Source organism: Tachypleus tridentatus, chromosome 11 (assembly GCF_004210375.1).
Source record: "Tachypleus tridentatus isolate NWPU-2018 chromosome 11, ASM421037v1, whole genome shotgun sequence".
Taxonomy (NCBI): Eukaryota; Metazoa; Arthropoda; class Merostomata; order Xiphosura; family Limulidae; genus Tachypleus; species Tachypleus tridentatus.
In genome coordinates, this window is record NC_134835.1 from 40,044,324 (window position 1) to 40,064,013 (window position 19,690).

Below are 19,690 nucleotides of genomic sequence, written 5' to 3' on the forward strand. Positions count from 1 at the left end.
ATATAATATTATATATTAAGTCAAAATTAATCTGAGTGGAATCTGAGAAAAGTCAGAAATAAGAGATATTGTAGTTTCATTAGTCTTGTTTTAATTTTAATAACAGATCTAAAGAAGAAGTTGTTTAACTGTAACTTACTGTAGACTTTCAGAAATTAAGATTAATATAGTTAGTTTTAAAAAATGTAATGTTTTTGAAACAATTAATTTGAAATATTAACTAATTTCAGATTCTGGCCTTTTATTACCTTTTTCAGTAGATTAACAGGAGATAGTTGTTAGAACTAATTATTAAAGCACTGCATTTCTTTTGAGGGACAAAATTAAATGAAAAGTGTTTTGTAGAAAATATTTTAAGAAGTAAAATGAAATTAATTTGTTTATTAACTCAAATTCCATGTTTTAAATTTGACAAAATATAATAATTTATTCAAATTACAATGACTAGTAAATTTACAAAGAGCTTTTTTCGCGTGTTCCTCCACTGTAACAGTAATACTACAGGTATGTTAAATTTAATGGAGTGGTCTTGATAATATGTGATATTTGAGTTTGTTTTTTACACAGTGCAAAATAGCTCGTAATCTCTCCAAATATAACAACTTTTTCAATGTAAAATTCTTTTTTTTTTTTTAATTCCTTTACAAGAACTGGATTTTGTATAGATTCAAACTTCCCACTGTTTTGTATTTGATTAGTACATTGTTGAATGTTTCTTTCTCTTCCGATTCTGTTATTTAACAGAGTAAATCTGCTATTAAGAATGTATTACATAATGATAATATATCAAATATATATATATATATAATATTACCCAAAAATATGTTGAAATTAGGGTGAATGTATGATTTTTTGGGGGTTCGTGTTTGAAGAAATATCCGAAGTAGCAAATTCCTTATGCTCCAAATATAAAACTTGTCATGATAATACTAATAACTAATAACCTATATTCATTATAGACCACGACAGTGGTTCATAATATCAATCGACCACATTTAACAGACCGTACGGCAAAAACTACCTTCAAAAGCAAACTCGTTCCTCATATATCGTAATGAAACAAAATTACAATAACTTGTAAATTTTCAAAGAGCTTTTATTTCATCTTCCACTATAATGTTATTATTACAGGTATGCCAAATTTAATATAATAATATTGATAATATGTGATATTTGAATCATTCTGTGTTTTTTTTCATGGTATAAAATAACCTTTTTGATCATTGTAAATATTACAATTTCTTCATTACGTAAAACCATGCAAACTCCTTTTTATAAAACTCTTCTACACGAACTGGATCTTGTACAGCTTCCCACTTCCCACTGTCCTTTAACTCAGTTAGTACACTGTTGAATGTTTCCGTCTCTTCTCCTTCTTTGGGGTTGATCGTTACCCAACAGACTAGTCCTCCTATAATGAAATATTGTAAAGTTAAAAAAACTTACCAAACTGATACTTCTAAAACATTACTGTAAACATCTTTAAATACGAACTATCATACGTATGATTAATTTTTTTCGTGTTTCAAGTAATAAGAACAAATTTATTATGCGCAAATAATCAAACAACCTTGAGCGTGCACATGTTAACGGAAACAAATTTTAATGTTTAACACAAGTACATACGTTTAAGGCCTAAAAATCACCTCAACACAGACAAAATAATATTCAGGCTTATACGAGATACGATTATGAAAAGAGTAAAGTGTATCTTATATATATAGGGATATCGGTATAAGAGGCACGTAATGGCTGCAGATACATACTGGCTTTACAATTCATCTACATTAGCAAATCTTATCTTTTAGAAAAGAGGTAAGCAATGAAACTAATAATTAACAACACATATCGGTAGTAAGTCCACAACGTACCACATTCAAATCCACTATTAGCAATGTAAAGTTACTGTTCTTGGTTGTTGTTTTTTTTTGCAAATATACACGAAGATTATCTGTGCTACCCTAGTTGACATCACAACCCGCTAAATCTGGAACTAATGTTTTAATAACGAAAAGTGTAATTGACCTTCATTTTCCAATGCATCTGCTACTGAAAGAGTGAGAATATTCAGCGACGGGTTTTTAACCCGTATTTCTCATATAGCGAATCGAGTGACCTGAAGTTATTGGTGGGAAAGAAATTATTCTAAATAGTATAATAATAGGGCTAACCAGAGTTACGTCAGATTAACTTGACTTAGTTTAGTTGTAAAAATCAGTTACAATAACAAAATATAGACTATGGCTCTAACATCTTTATATTCATGATGCATAACTATTATCTCAAAACTGTTTTGTCAGAAATGTTTGATACTGAAATAAAATCATACGCTGATCAGTTCCTAAAACTTTCAAAGATATTCGTTAAAAAGGTAGTGATGTATGTGTCAACATATTTTATAAAGTTTATTCATATTCAGAATTAAAACTGTAATAATATGTCTATGACCAGAACACTCAATCAGATTCTGTGTGGTCAGACATTGACAAACACCTTACATCATCATTTAAGACTGTTTTGTGTCTTCAACTGATGGAATGTGTAGTACGTTTTGAATGATAATTTACAATGATACAAATAACATTTATATCATTACTGATGTCTTTCAGTGTATAACATATTGGTAACATTGCAAGTTATAACAGAAACGTACCTTGTTTTACCATAGCAAGAATGTCATGAAATGAACTGTATGGAATATGTCCCAAACCAATTCCTCCACATGAAACAGCTATGTCGTAAGTACCTATAGTGTTAACAAATACGAAGTACCCAATAATTTTATAAAAGCCACAATGTTTACAAAAATAATTATAATATACTATGGATCTACAAATAACTCAGAAACAAGTTTAAACAGAACGAGTCCAACCATAAACACCAAATCAGAAACATTGGTTAAATCGATCCAAAATTAATAATTATTATCTCATTATTAGGTATTAACAATATGGATTAGAAATTATAACATAATACTGGAAGAAGTTTTCGTAAAAAAGTAAAGTCTGGTGACACGTGCAGGCTTCACACCTTAGTCTAACTGTAGTCGCTGCTTAAGGTTTGGGTGTGCTCAAAGCATGGTTCATATGTGCCAGTTATTGAAAAGAATGTTTAGAATAAGTTAGTTTTACATTGTATTATAAAATTCTTTAATAATTTTTATGAGATTAATTTGAAACTTAAAAGTGTCTTTAGAACTTAGCAGTAAGGTTAGTGTTATTCGCCTAATTATTTCAGATGTTACGAGAAATGTTTATTGTTCTGAAAACAGATGTACAATGAGTGGGTTTACGTACTGACTAAAATATGTCACATTCCAAGAGTTCTCTGCTCCTAAAACTCTAAAATAGTTGTAGGTTAGTGTGCTCATCTGGAGTTTGCTACTAGCTGGTATTATTTACTGATATTATAATTAATAAAATTATAATATAAACAACAAAGCAGAACGACCTTTTACCTTTACAGTTCTAAAGGGAGCTAAATGTGTAGTATTAAAATATTATTTATTAAAAGTTGTATAACTATTTGTGGTATGACACCAACAGGATTCCCTGTTAATGTAACTACTGTGGAAAGCTACAACAAATATTACGAGGTTTTATGATCTTATTGTCTGGTATTCAGGCTATTAGTATTGATATAACTTAATATTCATTTAAAATAGACACATATTTCGCAATTTCACTCTGGTTATATGCGAGACATTTCAACAACTCTTAAATATATAGCAAGAAAACATTTACGTTATACCATATTGATTAAAAATCCCAAAATATTATATATTAACACCAAACTAAGTAACTGTAACTTCAATGAATGTGATTGTTTTACATTTTCATCTATAAACACTTAACGTAGAGTAAACAATATAACTGAAATAAAAATAAATGTTTTAGAAATAATTTATTTTAATAAAAATTATTTTTATTGTTAATTTTATTCCAAACGAACGAAAAGGACAGTAAGAAGTCTTTCAGGTAACTTAAAATCAGTTTAGATTTTTATTATTGTTTTCATAGAGTTATTAATAAATAGAATTACTAAATGGAAAAAACAAAAACGACAAAGTCCAGTAATCAAACTAATCTGATTATTATCAGTGACATGGGAGTTTAAGTCTGACTTTAGAGTACTTACAGTATAGTGTATATATTTATTACTAAGGATGACTGACAAGGAAAATCTAAAACTGGCTTAGTTTTTTTGTTCTACTAAAATTGTTGTCTTTCGCTCCTATGTTGAACAACTTGACAACGTTTGCATCAGGAGTTCATTTTGATCATAGATTTAAACACTATGGTTTATAAATTGTTGCAAAGGGTGAAATTATAGAATATGTGAGAAATAGAAAAACACCATTAATGTAAACATAGGAAGTAAACAAGCAGTAAATATGAAAAATAACAAATATACAGGTAGATCATAAATCTTGTAGGTGTTAGTAAACGTAAAACAACTTAGGATTAGTGTCAGTAGTAGATCCTCACAAACCATAAATTACACAGAAACTGCCCGACAACTTTTACATCAAATCTTAGTTTCTTTAATAACGTGAGAATATTTTATCTTAATTACTTCTTTATAAAAGCACTTATAACTTATTAAACATATTAATGAAGGGAAACAGATTTTTTAAAGCAAAGTAACACGAGAGCTACCGCTGTATAACCGTCCGTGATTTTCACACATAATAAAGTGGAAGGATAACAGCTAATCAACAGATTCACAGCTCACTATTATCTCTGTTATAGTGGGATTTACCTCTGATCAGTATAGTAGGACGAGAACCAGCAGATCGGGGATTAAGAACTTCCCAGATTGGTAAATCTTTTATACTTAATGGTACTTGACATTACATTTAGTACAAGCTGCATAATAATTATTTTATATAATATTATATTTCTCTATTAATTTAGTTACATTTATTTATAATCATGAATACTAAGTAAGAAATCTTGTAAACTGATTGATTAATTTTAAAATACAATAAGAGCAACTTTTATATTAACACGTTCTGATTTGAATAATTACAACTCTTTTACCCGTTGTATCGAGTCATCATTTTAGTAATAGTTTCATCCAAAACTCATACAAACTACTCTTTGCTTTCACCTTTCATGCGATCAACAGACAGAATAAAAATTTTGTGTACATCCGCTACAATAATCAACTAGATCTCAGGTGTAACCTCATCTTTCCGTCTGGTGTTTTTACATTCATTTATGAATGATGGCGTAATGCGTACTATTATACACTATTTTATCATTTTTAATTAATGTATTAATTAATTACTATTGTAAATTGTAGTCTGAGAATTAGTCTTCAATATCTCAATTCTACGGCAAGAGATTCGTTGTGCATTTGAGAAAAAGTGAAAATGATGTCGAAGAAACGTGATGTTGCTTTTGTCTTGAATTTGTTTGTGCAGGTGCATATATGTTTGTGCAAGTGTTCCAAGATTCGGTTTACAAAATACAGTTGTAAAATTTTATATTCTGTTGTCTAAAAATTAGAAGAAATCGTGTGTTCCTTTAACAGTTTAACATCATTAAGTACTTTAACCGAAAAGTATTTTTCTCATGGTTTGTAAACGGTGTAGCTTTATATAAATTATGTTATTCGTGTTAGATCTGTTAGACCACATATTCATGTGCGTATATTTAGATTTTTCTAATTCTTGAGTGAATTTTTTTTTAAGATATACGAGTTTTATTGTTCTGCCTGACATTGTAGCACTTTCATCAGGGCTAATTTCAATGTCCCCAGGTCATTCAAGAATTGCATCTGTGAAACATTAGATTCGTCAGCTTTGTTGGTTTATTATATATTGATGTCAATTAATTGATAATTGTTACGATCTCAGCTTTTCATCTATTACCTAAACAGATAATTAAAACAATTAAAGGGAACATACCTTCACTTACTGGTGATTTTTTATCACAACCGAAAAAGAACTGGAACAAATTCCTGTAAATATTTTTCTTTCTTGCAACTTCCAGCATACCTTTAGTTCCATCTAAAGCATCAATACAGCTGTAACCCAAAGCTTTCAGCTGAAATTTGTGAAAACTGTTTATTACATTTAGTATAAATTACGTAATTTTACTAATATATACAGAGCAAAACTCATAATAAATAGACTTACTGAAAGAAAGTTAAAACATCATTCCATTATGAAAGAGTGCAGACAAGGCATGAATCATTAATAAACTGTTACATCGGCTGGTATTGGTATAAGTTCGATCAGTAACGATATTGAACATTGATAGCTATGTCAGCTGGTATGAATATGAAACATTGCCTCTAATATGTTACTTTTTTACAAATTATATTGAAAGGTTACAATGGAAGATATCGGTCTTAAAGTAAATCATTCAAGTCCAACAATGCTGAGTTGTGTTTGAAATATTACACACTTATGTTAATTAATACTTATAATTAAACCAAAATAGCTATTCAAAACTGTAAACCTTATATGGAAATCATGATGTACTATAGTGAAAGGTGTATGGTAGAATTATCGATTGTGAACAAAATAGGCTGGAACACTATCTCTGAAGTACATTTCACAGCAAGAAATCAGAACTGAGTTATTTATGTTTTGATCATTACATTAGAAATGTGTGTGAAGTCTAAGAAATACGTCATATAAATGTTTTTCCCAGGCCAAATTGGAATACGTTTTAATGACTTACGTCAGCCCTATGTATAACAACAACTCTATTTATTTATATGTGATTCGATATCAAATTTTCAAAAATCACCTTAACTTTAGCCTATTTTTGAATATTAAAGTTGCAAATAATTTGTTTATTTCTCTTACTAATATATGCTAGTGTTAATTCAAGAAATTCTTATTAAAATCTTACCTCCTCTCCCAAAGCACCTGTTCCAGCTGCTATATCTAAGAGTTGAGCATCTTTTGGTACATTCAACTTTTCAAATTCTTTACCCATTAACTTGGGTCCATTATAATTGAATAGAGATACTTCCTGCAAAAACTCTGATAATATTATTTATAAACAACTTTCAGATGCTAAAGTTATAATTATTAATAAATTTTGTAGGTATTTAACAGTTATTGAAATTACTTGTAGCTATGATTCCTTTATTTATATTTTGATTGAGATATTTATTACCTGAAGTTATATGTTGTTCGTGGCAAGATACATGTTTCTTTTCTGTGTTATGGTAAGTTATCAACTTTTTATTTCAATTGTGAGAAAGTCTAGAATACAAATATGTTCATACTGTTCTAGTGTATTATTTACCAGAAATATTAAGTACAACATTTGACTACATGAACTTAACTTGGTATTTTCTGTTTGTTAAGATGAAGAACGCTGGTCTTTAACCTTTACTCTATAATAAATGAACACTTAACGACCTTTATCAGTGTAGGATAAGACAATAAAAAACAATAAAACAACACATACACAATGAACTTTTCGGTGTCAGTAACATCATATCATATTACTTCGCATGTCTAATTGCGGATGTGGCAATCAATAGATAGACTTCAAGTCTACACATCGCAAAATCACTGTGGAAGATAATTTATGCAGTAGTAGCAATAATTAAACATTGTGGATACTTGTATATGCCAAAAAAACCAAAATAATATTATGTTCATGGAGATAAAAATATGTTACCAAAATACTAGTCAATAACAGTATGAAAGTAAGGTTATATTAAATAAAAGTAAATGTGAGTTGCCATCAAGTGAAATCAGACTAAATAACCTGGAATCATTTAAGTTACTATTTTACAATCTTTATAAACTTACGAAGAGAAGAATATTTGAAGCAAGTATTACCAACAACTAGAGCAGATTAGTTGTATTAAACAATGAAACAGATGACAGTCAAGAGCCTGTAAACCTCTTACTGTTGGTAAGTTATTTGAGGCATAACATACTGTATACCTGTTACTGTCTGATGGTTACGATAAATTTGATGTACTACGTCTGTTGCAGTAGGCAAGATATATACGGTATGGTGTACTTTGTATTTATTACTATGTAGTATTTAAAGCATAGTGTTGAAGTTATGAAAATATTGCAGTACGTTATGGGCATGCAAAACTACAATAATTTTTTTGTTGTGTAAAATAACTTTTTTTTTCTCTCATGCTGTTGGCTTGTATTGAATAAAAAACGTCTTGTTCTATTTCACACGAACTTTAGATCTCTGTTAAAGATATATAGGAAACTATTAAACGTAATATAATATGCTCTAAGTTATGGTAATCTTTATCTTTATTAGAATATATATATATATATATATACAATGATATAAGCTTACTTAAGTGTTAATCTATGAAATAAAACAAGAATTGTTCTTACGATTAACCAACCACTTTCTTATCAACTGTTTATTACCTGACTATCACCAACCTTGGTCATAGAATCTAACTACGGGAAATTCTCGTTTCTCTAGGTGACCAAAGAACGAACGAATCATTTTGTTCCACGGTTTGGTGTTATTTACCTTACGTAACCCATAACTTATTTATAATGATTATTTATTAAAATTAAATCGTCTGTATTAGAAATTAATTAAGAACGAAGACCTGATATACATACATCTCATGCTAATTGGTTCAGTAAGTTTGCTTCATTTATCTTCTTTATATTTAGTAATTTATTATCAATATTAGATGAAGGCTGTAAACGTTTTGTACCTCAAGAGAAAAGGGTAGTTGTGATAACTGATCATGTTTAATGAATTAGTCAGTTGATTTGTTACAGTCAGTTGTGCAGTTCGTGATTGCATCTGTTTGGTTCGGGTTAATCAATGTAGGTTAACAGATCGTGAATCCAATGTGTCATCAATTCAAATAAAACAATTTTTGTAATGTTTTTGTGAGAATTGGTTTTCAAAAAAAATGATAACTTATTTATCACACTCAATGTGACATAATAAGTGTCATTTTGAGATATTTCTACGTGTGGTAGTAAATGTCGTTTTGTAAACTGGCTGACAGACAAGCGAGGTATTGATAAAGTACATTAGCCATATTAGAGATATGTATTATATTACATGAAAGCGTCAACCTTGGAAACATTTTCGGATTGAATGGTATTACAAACTGTACATCTTTATTGTGGGAAGTAAGGAAGAGGTTCTTATGACAGTGAACGATTCCAAAGCCTTCAAAGAAATAACCTTGAAACTGTTTTTTTTTTTGTATTCTACACATGTTTAAATACCGACATATATATGTATATAATAATATTTATACATGATGTACCAGTATGTTCTTCGTATAGTTGTTTCTACACAGAAAATCAACATTATTTATGATGTGTATGGTGTATATAAGATAATTAAAGTTACGTATAGCTATGAGGATAACATGGAGATACATCATTAAGAATACGTGATACATCATTAAGAATACGTAGTGATTTTATTTTTCTTGCACAGTCTGTTGTCAAAAGAAAACTTCACATGTACATCTTGTAGCCTGTTATTTAGTAAAAGGTGTTATAATACTCTAGGTTTATGTCACGCAACCATTGTACAAATCTATAGCAAATAATTTATATTGAAGGATTTTTTTTTATTCCACATAATGGTTTGTTAGAATCTAGTATACAACGTGTTTAAGGTACAGATTACCATAGTGATGCTGTAAGTATTTAGTTCATTTAGAGTGTTAGTTCTTTCAACCTGTTGATATTTTGTGTTTGTTTATATTCTTTCATTTGTTTCTTGTCTTCTATTTACCACGCGTTTTCATTTGTCTTGAATACAAATATGTTTAATTTGGATATATTGTACTATTGTACATACAGGGTGTTCGGAAAGTCACTGTGCAGTTTTGTATGTTAATAAGTATATAAGTGCACAGTGACTTTCCGAACACCCTGTATTATTTTCCAAAATATTAGATGGAATGTTTGACTAGATAAATGTAATTCAATGTTTTCTGTTTCTTAACACAAAGGATAGTTGTCTTTAATCTTTACTCTGTAACACATAAACACTTAACGACCTTCATCAGTAAATGATAAGATAGTAATAAAAAATTATCTGTAGCAACAACATTACGTTATTTCATCTTCTCTGTTTATCTACCGAACAAATTCCATGTTGTTGGCCCAGCATGGCCAGATGGTTAAAGCACTCGACTCGTAATCCGAGAGTCGCGGGTTCGAATCCCCGTCACACCAAACATGCTCGCCCTTTCCATAGCGGTGAGGGTGTTATAAAATTACGGTCAATCCCACTATTCATTGGTAAAAAAGTAGCCCAAGAATTGGCGGTGGGTGGTCTGACTAGTTGCCTTCCCTGTAGTCTTCCACTGCTAAATTAGGGACGGTTAGCGCAGATATCCCTCGTGTAGCTTGGCGCGAAATTCAAAACAAATCATGTTGCTTTTGTTTTGGTCTGTGTAACTTTACAGCATAGCAGACAGACTTTGTGAAACTCATGAAAAAATGCCTTGTTACCTCTGTATTGATGTATTATTTATACACTATAATAAACAGGTACAGTGAAACTTGTGAACAATTACCTTATTATTTTTGTGTGATTTTGTAGTACAATAAATAAACACTCTCAAATAATTAATATAACTGTATAGGTATGCAATTTAAAACCAACAAAAGACAAAATCAAAATGTCAGAGTAACAAGTTTAATTAAGTCATTTATTTTGTATTTATAAGTTGCCTAATAAATTTATCAGTGCTGCTATTTTCAAGTTGAACTTCATCTCGTGCGACACAGTGACTAAGCAGTCAAATGAGAGACCTCCTAAGGTTCATGAAGAGACAATAAATAGTTTAAAGGTGTTGTCCTAAAGGACAACAACCAATCAGCAATACCTTCCATTTCTTAACCGTAGAGAGAGATTGACTGCCACAATTATAACACCTCAACTGTTGACTAACATTAGCAGCATGTTGCGGATTGAACCTTAGACTTTATTTGTATATTACATTAAATGAATATTAGAAGTGTCAAGTCTGTTGTGGTCTGAACTACTAACCTCGTCATACTTATTTGCCCATGATTCATAAAATTCTTTAACCTCCTCAGGTGTTTTGTCACGGAGACCTTCTTCTACTTCTAAAATCCGGCGTGAATTTTCTGTACCAGACATCATTTTTACTTAGATCCTAATTGAAAGAGAAATGAAAGAAAGTTTGTTAAAATAAAACATTGTTATAATAATATAATACTGTATAAATGTTAACACCCAATCATATCAAGCTACTTATTTACAGGCAAGAAGTATCATGTAGCAATATATGTATAAATATTTGATCACAACTACATTTAAACTAGCGTTTTTGTCTGTTAACATTCCACTACACTGTGTTCCTGTGCTATTATTTAGGGATGATGCAAATGCCATCTCTATGATCTTGTTTGTGTTCTTGTGAAAGATTTATATTAAACATCCGCACATTTACTTCCTTTTTGAAAAGTTTTGTCTTTACTTGTTTCTTAATGCAGTGTTTCAATAAATACAGGAAGGTTTTACTTATAACTAAGTTCTAAATACAGTAAGGTTCCTGCTATAATATTTTTATTTATCTGTTTTTGGCTGGTAATTCCTGTTTTCACCCTTACCTTAATTTTTTTAAAGAACACCAACATTCTGTACCATAGCTAGCATCAAGAGGTAATGACAACATGGTTTGCACTAGAATTATTATTATGGTTTATTAATCACTACTAGTTAATGACAATCATAAAAGCAGATACTCTGTTTGAAACTACAAGGTCTGTTCAAAAAATACGCGGACTGACGTCATAAAACAAAATGTACTTTATTTAGAAGTTACAGGTCTAAGACCCCTTCAAAGTACTCTCCTCCCAACGCACACACTTATTCCAACGGTGTTTTCACTTGTTGAAACAGTCCTGGTACGCTTCTTTTGTAATGTCCTCCAGCTCCTTCGTCGCATTTGCCTTAATCTCGGGAATCGTCTCAAATCTTCTTCCTTTCAAGGGTCTTTTGAGTTTGGGGAACAAGAAAAAATCGCAAGGCCAGGTGAGTAGGGGTGGTGGGGAAGAACAGTGAACAAGTGTTTGGCCAAAAAACTCACGAGTTCTGAAGGCTGAATAGGCTGGAGCGTTGTCGTGATGGAAAAACCAGTCGCCACTCCTCCACATTTCTGGCCTTTTGCGACGGATGGCGTCCCTCAGACGTTTCAGCACTTCAGTGTAGTAAGTCTGGTTCACTGTGGAGCCTTCGGGGAGGTACTCGTGGTGAACAACACCCTTAGCATCGAAGAAAACTGTCAGCATCACCTTGATCTTGGATCGAACTTGGCGAGCTTTTTTGGGTCTGGGGGATGTTTCACCCATCCACTGGGACGATTGGACCTTCGTTTCAATGTCATAACCATAAACTCATGATTCATCACCTGTTATGATCCTTGACAAGAGGTTTTCATCTTCTTCTGAACGATCAAGCAGTTCCTGACAAACCTTGACGCGATGGGCTTTTTGTTTCCGTCATTAGGCGTGGCACAAATTTCGCAGCAACGCGGTGCATCTTCAATTTTTCGGTCAAAATCTCGTAACAAGATCCAACTGATATCCCACACTCTTCAGCAAGCTCCCTGACAGTCAGACATCGATTTGCCCGCACCAGGGTGTTGATTTTGTCGACGTGTGGGTCATCAGTTGACGTGGAAGGACGTCCAGGACGCTCATCATCTTCAATGGATTGTCGACCATCCTTAAAAAAGTTCATGCCACTTGAAACATGCCGTACGCTTCATAGCAACATCACCGTAAGCCGTGTTAAGCATAGCAAAAGTTTCAGTCGCAGATTTTCCAAGTTTAACACAAAATTTCACAGCAAGTCGTTGCTCCTTCAGATCATTCATTCTGAAATCCACCAAACGTAAAAATCGCACTTCACTTAAAACCGCGTAGCTAATACACAAATAAAGATATCTGCAATCGGAAAATGGCGTCGTAATCAGCTGATCTGTGCGACACCAAGCGGATTCCCCTGGAACCAACTTGAGCCGCGCAATTCAAACAGTCCGCGTATTTTTTTAACAGACCTCGTATGTCACGTAAGTGAAACTGGCCTCATTGTTTTGGTTTTTAAGTTATCGTGTAATAAAAAAGAAGCAGAAGAAAGAGGAACAAGAAATTCGTACATTTTTCTATCATATTTACAGACATTCTCTGAAGTTGTAGCTCAGTCATTACAAATATATTATTATAAAATAAAACAAAACATTGTGAAGTTCTGATGATCTATTGAGGAGAAATTTTGAATATAAATTTGATAAACAACCCTGGCCATCCTTACCTAGGCAGTGCCACCGCCTGTCTGATTAAACTAATTTTAATGTGTGTCAAACACAACTTTCTCACTATATATAACCTCTGTCACTTAATAAAACACAGAGAAGAGACGACAGGAAGTAACAGATAAAGTTAAACCATTTGTAAAAGCCGTTATATAAATACATTAAGAATCGATAAAGCTTATAAAGTTTAAATATTAATAACAAGTTATAAAGAATAGATATTAGTTCCTGTCGTTTGTTTTATTAAATAAATTATCTACAGAAACAACTGAAATATTTATTGTTAATTTTACATTAAAACATACTGGTTTTTAAAATCAGAATGGACAGAAAATCTGTGACACTAATTACCCATTTTTTTTAAACCTCAAATACTCAAAAAACTGGAATTTTACCATTATATATAAACTAGTTGAATTGTCATCATATATTACTAAGCACGTTACTGTTACACTCAATATTCTGCAAGAATTGTACTTTAAGAACTGAGTGAGGGCCTGAATACATTGATTGCATTATTTTCTGACTTCGCATCAAGTTAGATTAAACAAGTTTCATGCATGATGATGTGATTTCAGAACATATTTATTTTATTAATATATGATGTTGTATAATCCAAGTTCACCTAGTAAGAATAACCAAGGTTTTTGTCATAATGATGTGAGTACAAAATACATTTGAAAACAGCGAACACGTCCCCCGCTAGTACAGCGGTAAGTCTAAGGATTTACAACGCTAAAATCAGGGCTTTGGTTCCCATCGGTGGGCTCAGCAGATAGCCCAATGTGGCTTTGCTATAAGAAAAACACACACAAAAACACTGAATACATTAGATACAGAATTCGGTAATGGAAAAATGCACCAAATTAAACTGAATACATTTAAAACATTTGTTTATGATTATGGAATACAAATAACAAGACTCATCAGGGTTACTCTGTGATAGTTGTAAAGGTGATAATTCAGAGATGCCAACTATTTCAAATGACTGAGCGTAATAATTGTAGACAGAGCCCTTTCACATTTTTAGTCCTTTTAGATTTGCCAGAAACAAGACAATCTGGTGAACGAGGCCTTTTTTTTCCATCTTGTGAACGATCGCATTAGTGTTTCTATGCCGCTTAGTTGTTTTTTTGTTTTTGTTTTTGAATTTCGCGCAAAGCTACACGAGCGCTATCAGCGCTAGCCGTATCTAATTTAGCAGTGTAAAACTAGAGGGAAGGCAGCTAGTCATCACCACTCACCGCCAACTCTTTTACCAACGAATAGTGGGATTGACTGACAATATAACACACCCACGGCTGAAAGGGCGAGCATGTTTGGTGCGACCGAGATTCGAACCCGCGACCCTCGGATTACGAGTCGAACGCCTTAACGTACTTGGCCATGCCGGGCCATATGCCACTTAGAAAACGAGAAATACCCATCTACGCGAACGCTGATTGGCTGACAAGCACTGATGACGTAACTATGAATTCCCCCATATACGCAGAAGCACCGCACTCAAACTATCGGTAGACGTCGGAGATACAAATATTTTTTATTATTTCAAGCACAAACATGATTATCGCAAGTAGCCATTTGGACTATGTCTTTTATTTATTATCAAAATTTCTTGCATCTCACTAGAAATTTTCTTTTCACCCCCTTCAAGCCCTGGGAAACAATTTATCACTTTATTGTATAAGCCTATAAAATATATAATAATTTGTGAGTTGCAACAAGTCGTAATATTTGCCTGTATGAGCGTATAGTCGTAATGTATACACCAAAGTCGTAATGGTTGGCATCTCTGTTATAGCCTTACGTAAGTAATATTTTTAACCCTAAAACTGTCAGTGGATCTCAAACATGTTAGTCTTATTTTGGTGGAAACTGTAAACAAGAGAAAATTGTTTATTTCAATTTATCTTATAATAAAACGTTATATACACTTAAAGATCGATAACTTACTTGAAAATTGCGAACTCCTAAAATGTTATTCTAACGTTATATTAGAGCCTTCCAAAGACGCCTCCTTTATTTCTCTACCTTAATTCGCACCATAAAAATGTCTTTCAGTATGTTCTTACACACCTACTTGAACCAACAGTACACTTCCTTCCGGTATTGCTTACTTAAGAGTCTCATAAAAATCATGACACAAACAAGATAAAAACTCATTTTCAGATAATTTTTTCTGCAAGAGGCGGATTGATAAGCACAAAAATTATATTGTTCGAATATTCTAATATCAAGTTCTCGCTGAAAAGTAGCGCCAGTATTTGGTATTCTTTTGTTTGCTATTTGTAATAATCAAAATATACACTATTTTCTGTAGAATATACTTTTGAATTTAGGGTTTAACAAACATTAAGTTGTTTTATAAGAAAAGTGAGAAAAATATATCTCATTTTACATTTACTTCGACATCAATGAAATTGCTATATTATGAAAGTGGAACTCCTTGTGGCATTTTGTAATGGATTGTTTGTCAATGACATCACTATAATGCCTCCCAATGGCTCAGCGGTGTGTCTGCGGACTTACGACTCTAGAAACCGGGTTTCGATACCTGTGGTGGGCAGAGCACAGATAGCCCATTGTGTAGTTTTGTGCTTAATTCAAAACAACAACAAACAACGACACCACTATAAAAGCAAAAAACAGATGTATTGTAGATCAGAATCTTTTAGAAGAATAAATTATTTAATTAACACTGTTTTTAAGGGATATAAATAATTTATTGTGTCGGGAACATTTTCAGAAACTGAATATTACACGTTTGTGATTTGTTTGGTATGAATTTCACACAAGGCTACACAAGAACTATCTGCTCAGATCGTCCCAAAAATACTAGAAGGAAGGTCATTACCACCCACCACCAAATCTTGGTTTGTGTTTGTTATAAATATCGCGTAAAGCTGCACGATGGTTATCTGCGCTAGCCGTCTCTAATTTTCCAATGTAAGACTAGAGGGAAGGCAGCTAGTCATCACCACCCACCGCCAACTCTTGGGCTACTCTTTTACCAACGAATAGAGGGACTGACCGTCACATTATAGCACCCCCACGGGTGAAAGGGAGAGCATGTTTGGTGTGACGGTGATTCGAAACCGCGACCCTCAAATTACGAATCTAGTGCCTTAACCATTTGGCCATGCCGGGACACAACTCTTGGACTACTCTTCTACCAAAGAACAGTAGAATTCACCAAACTTTATAATGCCCTCACGACTGAAAAGGTGACATGGGGATTCGAACCCACCATCCCCAGATTGCGAGGTCTGCGCACTAACCACCTAGTAATTAGCACATTTGTGATTGTGTAAGAGATACACAGATAATGGTTCAGATTAGTTATGGTATAATGTCATGGTGCACCCAAAATGTTGCTTAATATATATAACTATGTTGTTCTGTATAAGTTTCCAATAAACTCTTCTCAAATATCTAAGTGTTGTCAACTGATAAGAGGCCCAGCATGATCAAGTGGGTTAAGGCGTTCGACTCGTAATCTGATAGTCGCGGGTTCGAATCCCTGTCGCACGAAACATGCTAGCCCTTTCAGCCGTGGGGGCGTTATAATGTGACGGTCAGTCCCCCTATTCGTTGGTAAAAAAGTCGCCCAAGAGTTGGCGGTTGGTGGTAATGACAAGGTGCTTTCTCTCTAGTTTTACACTGCTAAATTAGGGACGGCTAGCGCAGATAACCCCATGTAGCTTTGCGCGAAATTCCAAAACAAACAACAAATATTATGCCTAGTTTTAAGCGTGATGCTACAAGCTGTGCTACCGCAGAGATGCAATCTATAATTTTATCGTTATAAGCCCTCGAGCTACCGAATAAGTATTTTAACTTAAACAGCATTTTTTGCTACTGTTTAAAGAAATGAACAATATTATATTTACTTTTATGCTTTAATGATGTTATAATTTAAATACGGAATTAATTTAGCATATTTGTACTTTTACTTTAAAGTTCGTTTTGCTTTGTTATTATATATCTAATAACAAAAAGGCGTATCTGTGGGTCTGTGTGTGACCATAACAACTCCAAGGGGAAACAACCGAGAAATATAAAAATTTTACATCCATACTAAGTTGATCCTCAGGGTATGCACATGTGTTTTATTACTTATTCATGCGCTGCGCACACGCACCTATTTAATGAGAAAAGATTGCAACAACGCGCATACAAATACTGGTTCCTTATGTCACAAATAGGAATCACACAGAAAGACACAACATAGTGCTTGTCTCTGTATGTGTGAACGCCGTATCTCCGAAACAAAAGAACCTATAAACCTGAAATTCTGCACCCGTACTAAGTGGACCCACAGACCGTGCAGCTGGCTATTATTACTTATCCATGTGGATGCACAGACGCGTGTGTGCATCTTTTAGTAAGGCAGGCTAGCGAAAACCCACATAGAAGAGAAGTAGTTCCTTATATAAAAACTTCTATTGTATAGAAAATCTAGTGCGTTTTGTTACCAATAGATTCCAACAATGTTTTTATGTTACATATATATACGTAAAAACGGCTCGTTTGGGTTGAGAAAATATTTTACATACAGGAGCGAACAACGTTTCGACCTTCTTCGTTTTTACATATATATTTCTCTACAAGTGGGTTTTCTCGACATCACTGGTTTTTATGTTACGTTGCTTATCAATAAACGTACATAGGTTACATTTTTATGTTGAAATGGATTCAGTATATGCAATTTATCAACGTAATAAGCTGTCCGCTGTTTCGGAATATTCATAGTAAAGCCAGAAAAACAAAAAAGGATGGAAAGAAAGTGTCTTTGATACAGAATATTAACATTTTGTACACATAATTTGCATACAGTAGTTGAATTTCATGCTTAAAAATAACATTTAAAAACATTATTCAAAAAACTATTACAGAAATCTAAGTTATACCTGTTACTAAATCTTTGGTGTATTGATTTTTGACACAAATTGTATAGTTTATTTATAAATGTCAAATAACACGTTGGGAACATCCTTTCAACAACTGTATAAAACTAAAGGAAAACTTTAAGTTGCTTGAATAAAAGTGTAGTTTTACTCAACAGACACACAACGACAACTATGACTAACTTATCTGTTATTTTACAGTTTGTGTGTTTGTTTTGAATTTCGCGCAAAGCTATTCGAGGGCTATCTGCGCGTTATTTTACAGTCTCTCCAAGTTAATACATAAATTGTTAATTAAGGTAAACTAAAGTAGTCAAAATCGTTAAAAATAGAACCCAATCCAAATATCTCGTTCAAACCTAAAGGGCCCGGCATGGCCAGGTGGTTAAGGTCATGAATTCGAATCCCCGTTACACCAAACATGCTCACTCTTTTAGATGTGGGGGCGTTGTAATGTGACAGTCAATCCCATTATTCGTTAGTAAAAGAGTAGCCCAAGTGTTGGCGGTGGGTGGTGATGACTAGCTGCTTTTCTCTAATCTTACACTGCGAAATTAGGGACGGCTAGCGCAGATAGCCCTCGTGTAGCTTTGCGCGAAATTCAAACCAAACCTACAGTCTAAACATTTAACAGTTCAGTCATGTAATAAGTAATTCATCTGAAGTTTTTACAATGCTCATAAATTACGATTTTTATTAGGATTTTACTTTTAACAATCTAAATACATCTGTCCAGTAAAATTATGATTAAATCGACAACATCTAAGCCTGTACTTACTACTTTCTTATTGTACTTGTGTATAGGAGTCAGTACCCAGCCAGAGTAAACGAATCAAGAACGGGAAGCTGGTAAAGTTATTCTAGTTGTTTTTGTTGTTTTTTTGTCTACGTCATTAGTGTCAGCCTTCATAAAAGTTACTGAAGAGACTTCACCAGAAGTGGATCATGAAGAAAGAAGTGCTAATTATATTCAATGCAGAGAATTAATTCTATCTTTAAACAGCAAACAAAATACTTTTCGTTGTGAATATTTTATTAATTTATCTATTCATATAAAATGTTCAGAAGTTTGGTAAGTTTAAACCATGTTATTAGTGAAATTGTAAGTAGCTAAAATATGTGTGTGTGTATGATCTAGTCATTCTAGTGCGTTTCCACTGAAGTAAACTCTCTTATTATTCGATGTTACAATATATTCAGACACGTTTTATTAAAACTAGTTGCTCACTATCACTTTTGAAAGTAGCTTCCCTACACTCAGCAAAAGAGCTCTAACGGCGTTTAAGCCTAATTCTTATCTGTATCTGTGCAGCTGATAGTAAAAGGTTAAACCGTGGATATTCCATGATGAACAAGATACAATACTAGAGCTTCTAAAACATGTCACGATGTCAGCATCTTGGACTGCTTAATGATCATGTTGCGTCACGTATTTCTGAACATATGTGATGGTAGTGTGACTGTTTATAAAATATATTTTATTTCACATTTTT

At 32.8% G+C, this 19,690-nt stretch overlaps 1 protein-coding gene across 5 annotated transcripts; it reads right to left on the bottom strand.

Annotated features, from left to right (window-relative positions):
• Positions 1-1,082: 1,082 nt before the first annotated feature.
• LOC143231985 (methyltransferase-like protein 27) lies at positions 1,083-19,111 on the bottom strand. Of its 5 annotated transcripts, XM_076466930.1 has the most exons (7): positions 18,976-19,031; positions 14,000-14,084; positions 10,998-11,127; positions 6,870-6,992; positions 5,915-6,053; positions 2,654-2,746; positions 1,083-1,411 (listed from the first exon to the last, which is right to left on the bottom strand). In XM_076466930.1, the coding sequence occupies exons 3-7, from the start codon at positions 11,112-11,114 to the stop codon at positions 1,233-1,235; spliced, it is 651 nt and encodes a 216-aa protein (XP_076323045.1). In that variant the 5' UTR covers positions 11,115-11,127; positions 14,000-14,084; positions 18,976-19,031; the 3' UTR covers positions 1,083-1,232. The 5 variants fall into 5 exon arrangements, with proteins under 5 accessions (XP_076323045.1, XP_076323044.1, XP_076323043.1 ...); XM_076466929.1 differs by lacking the exon at positions 14,000-14,084 and having other exon boundaries at positions 18,976-19,111; XM_076466928.1 differs by lacking the exons at positions 14,000-14,084; positions 18,976-19,031 and adding an exon at positions 15,244-15,400.
• Positions 19,112-19,690: the final 579 nt, after the last annotated feature.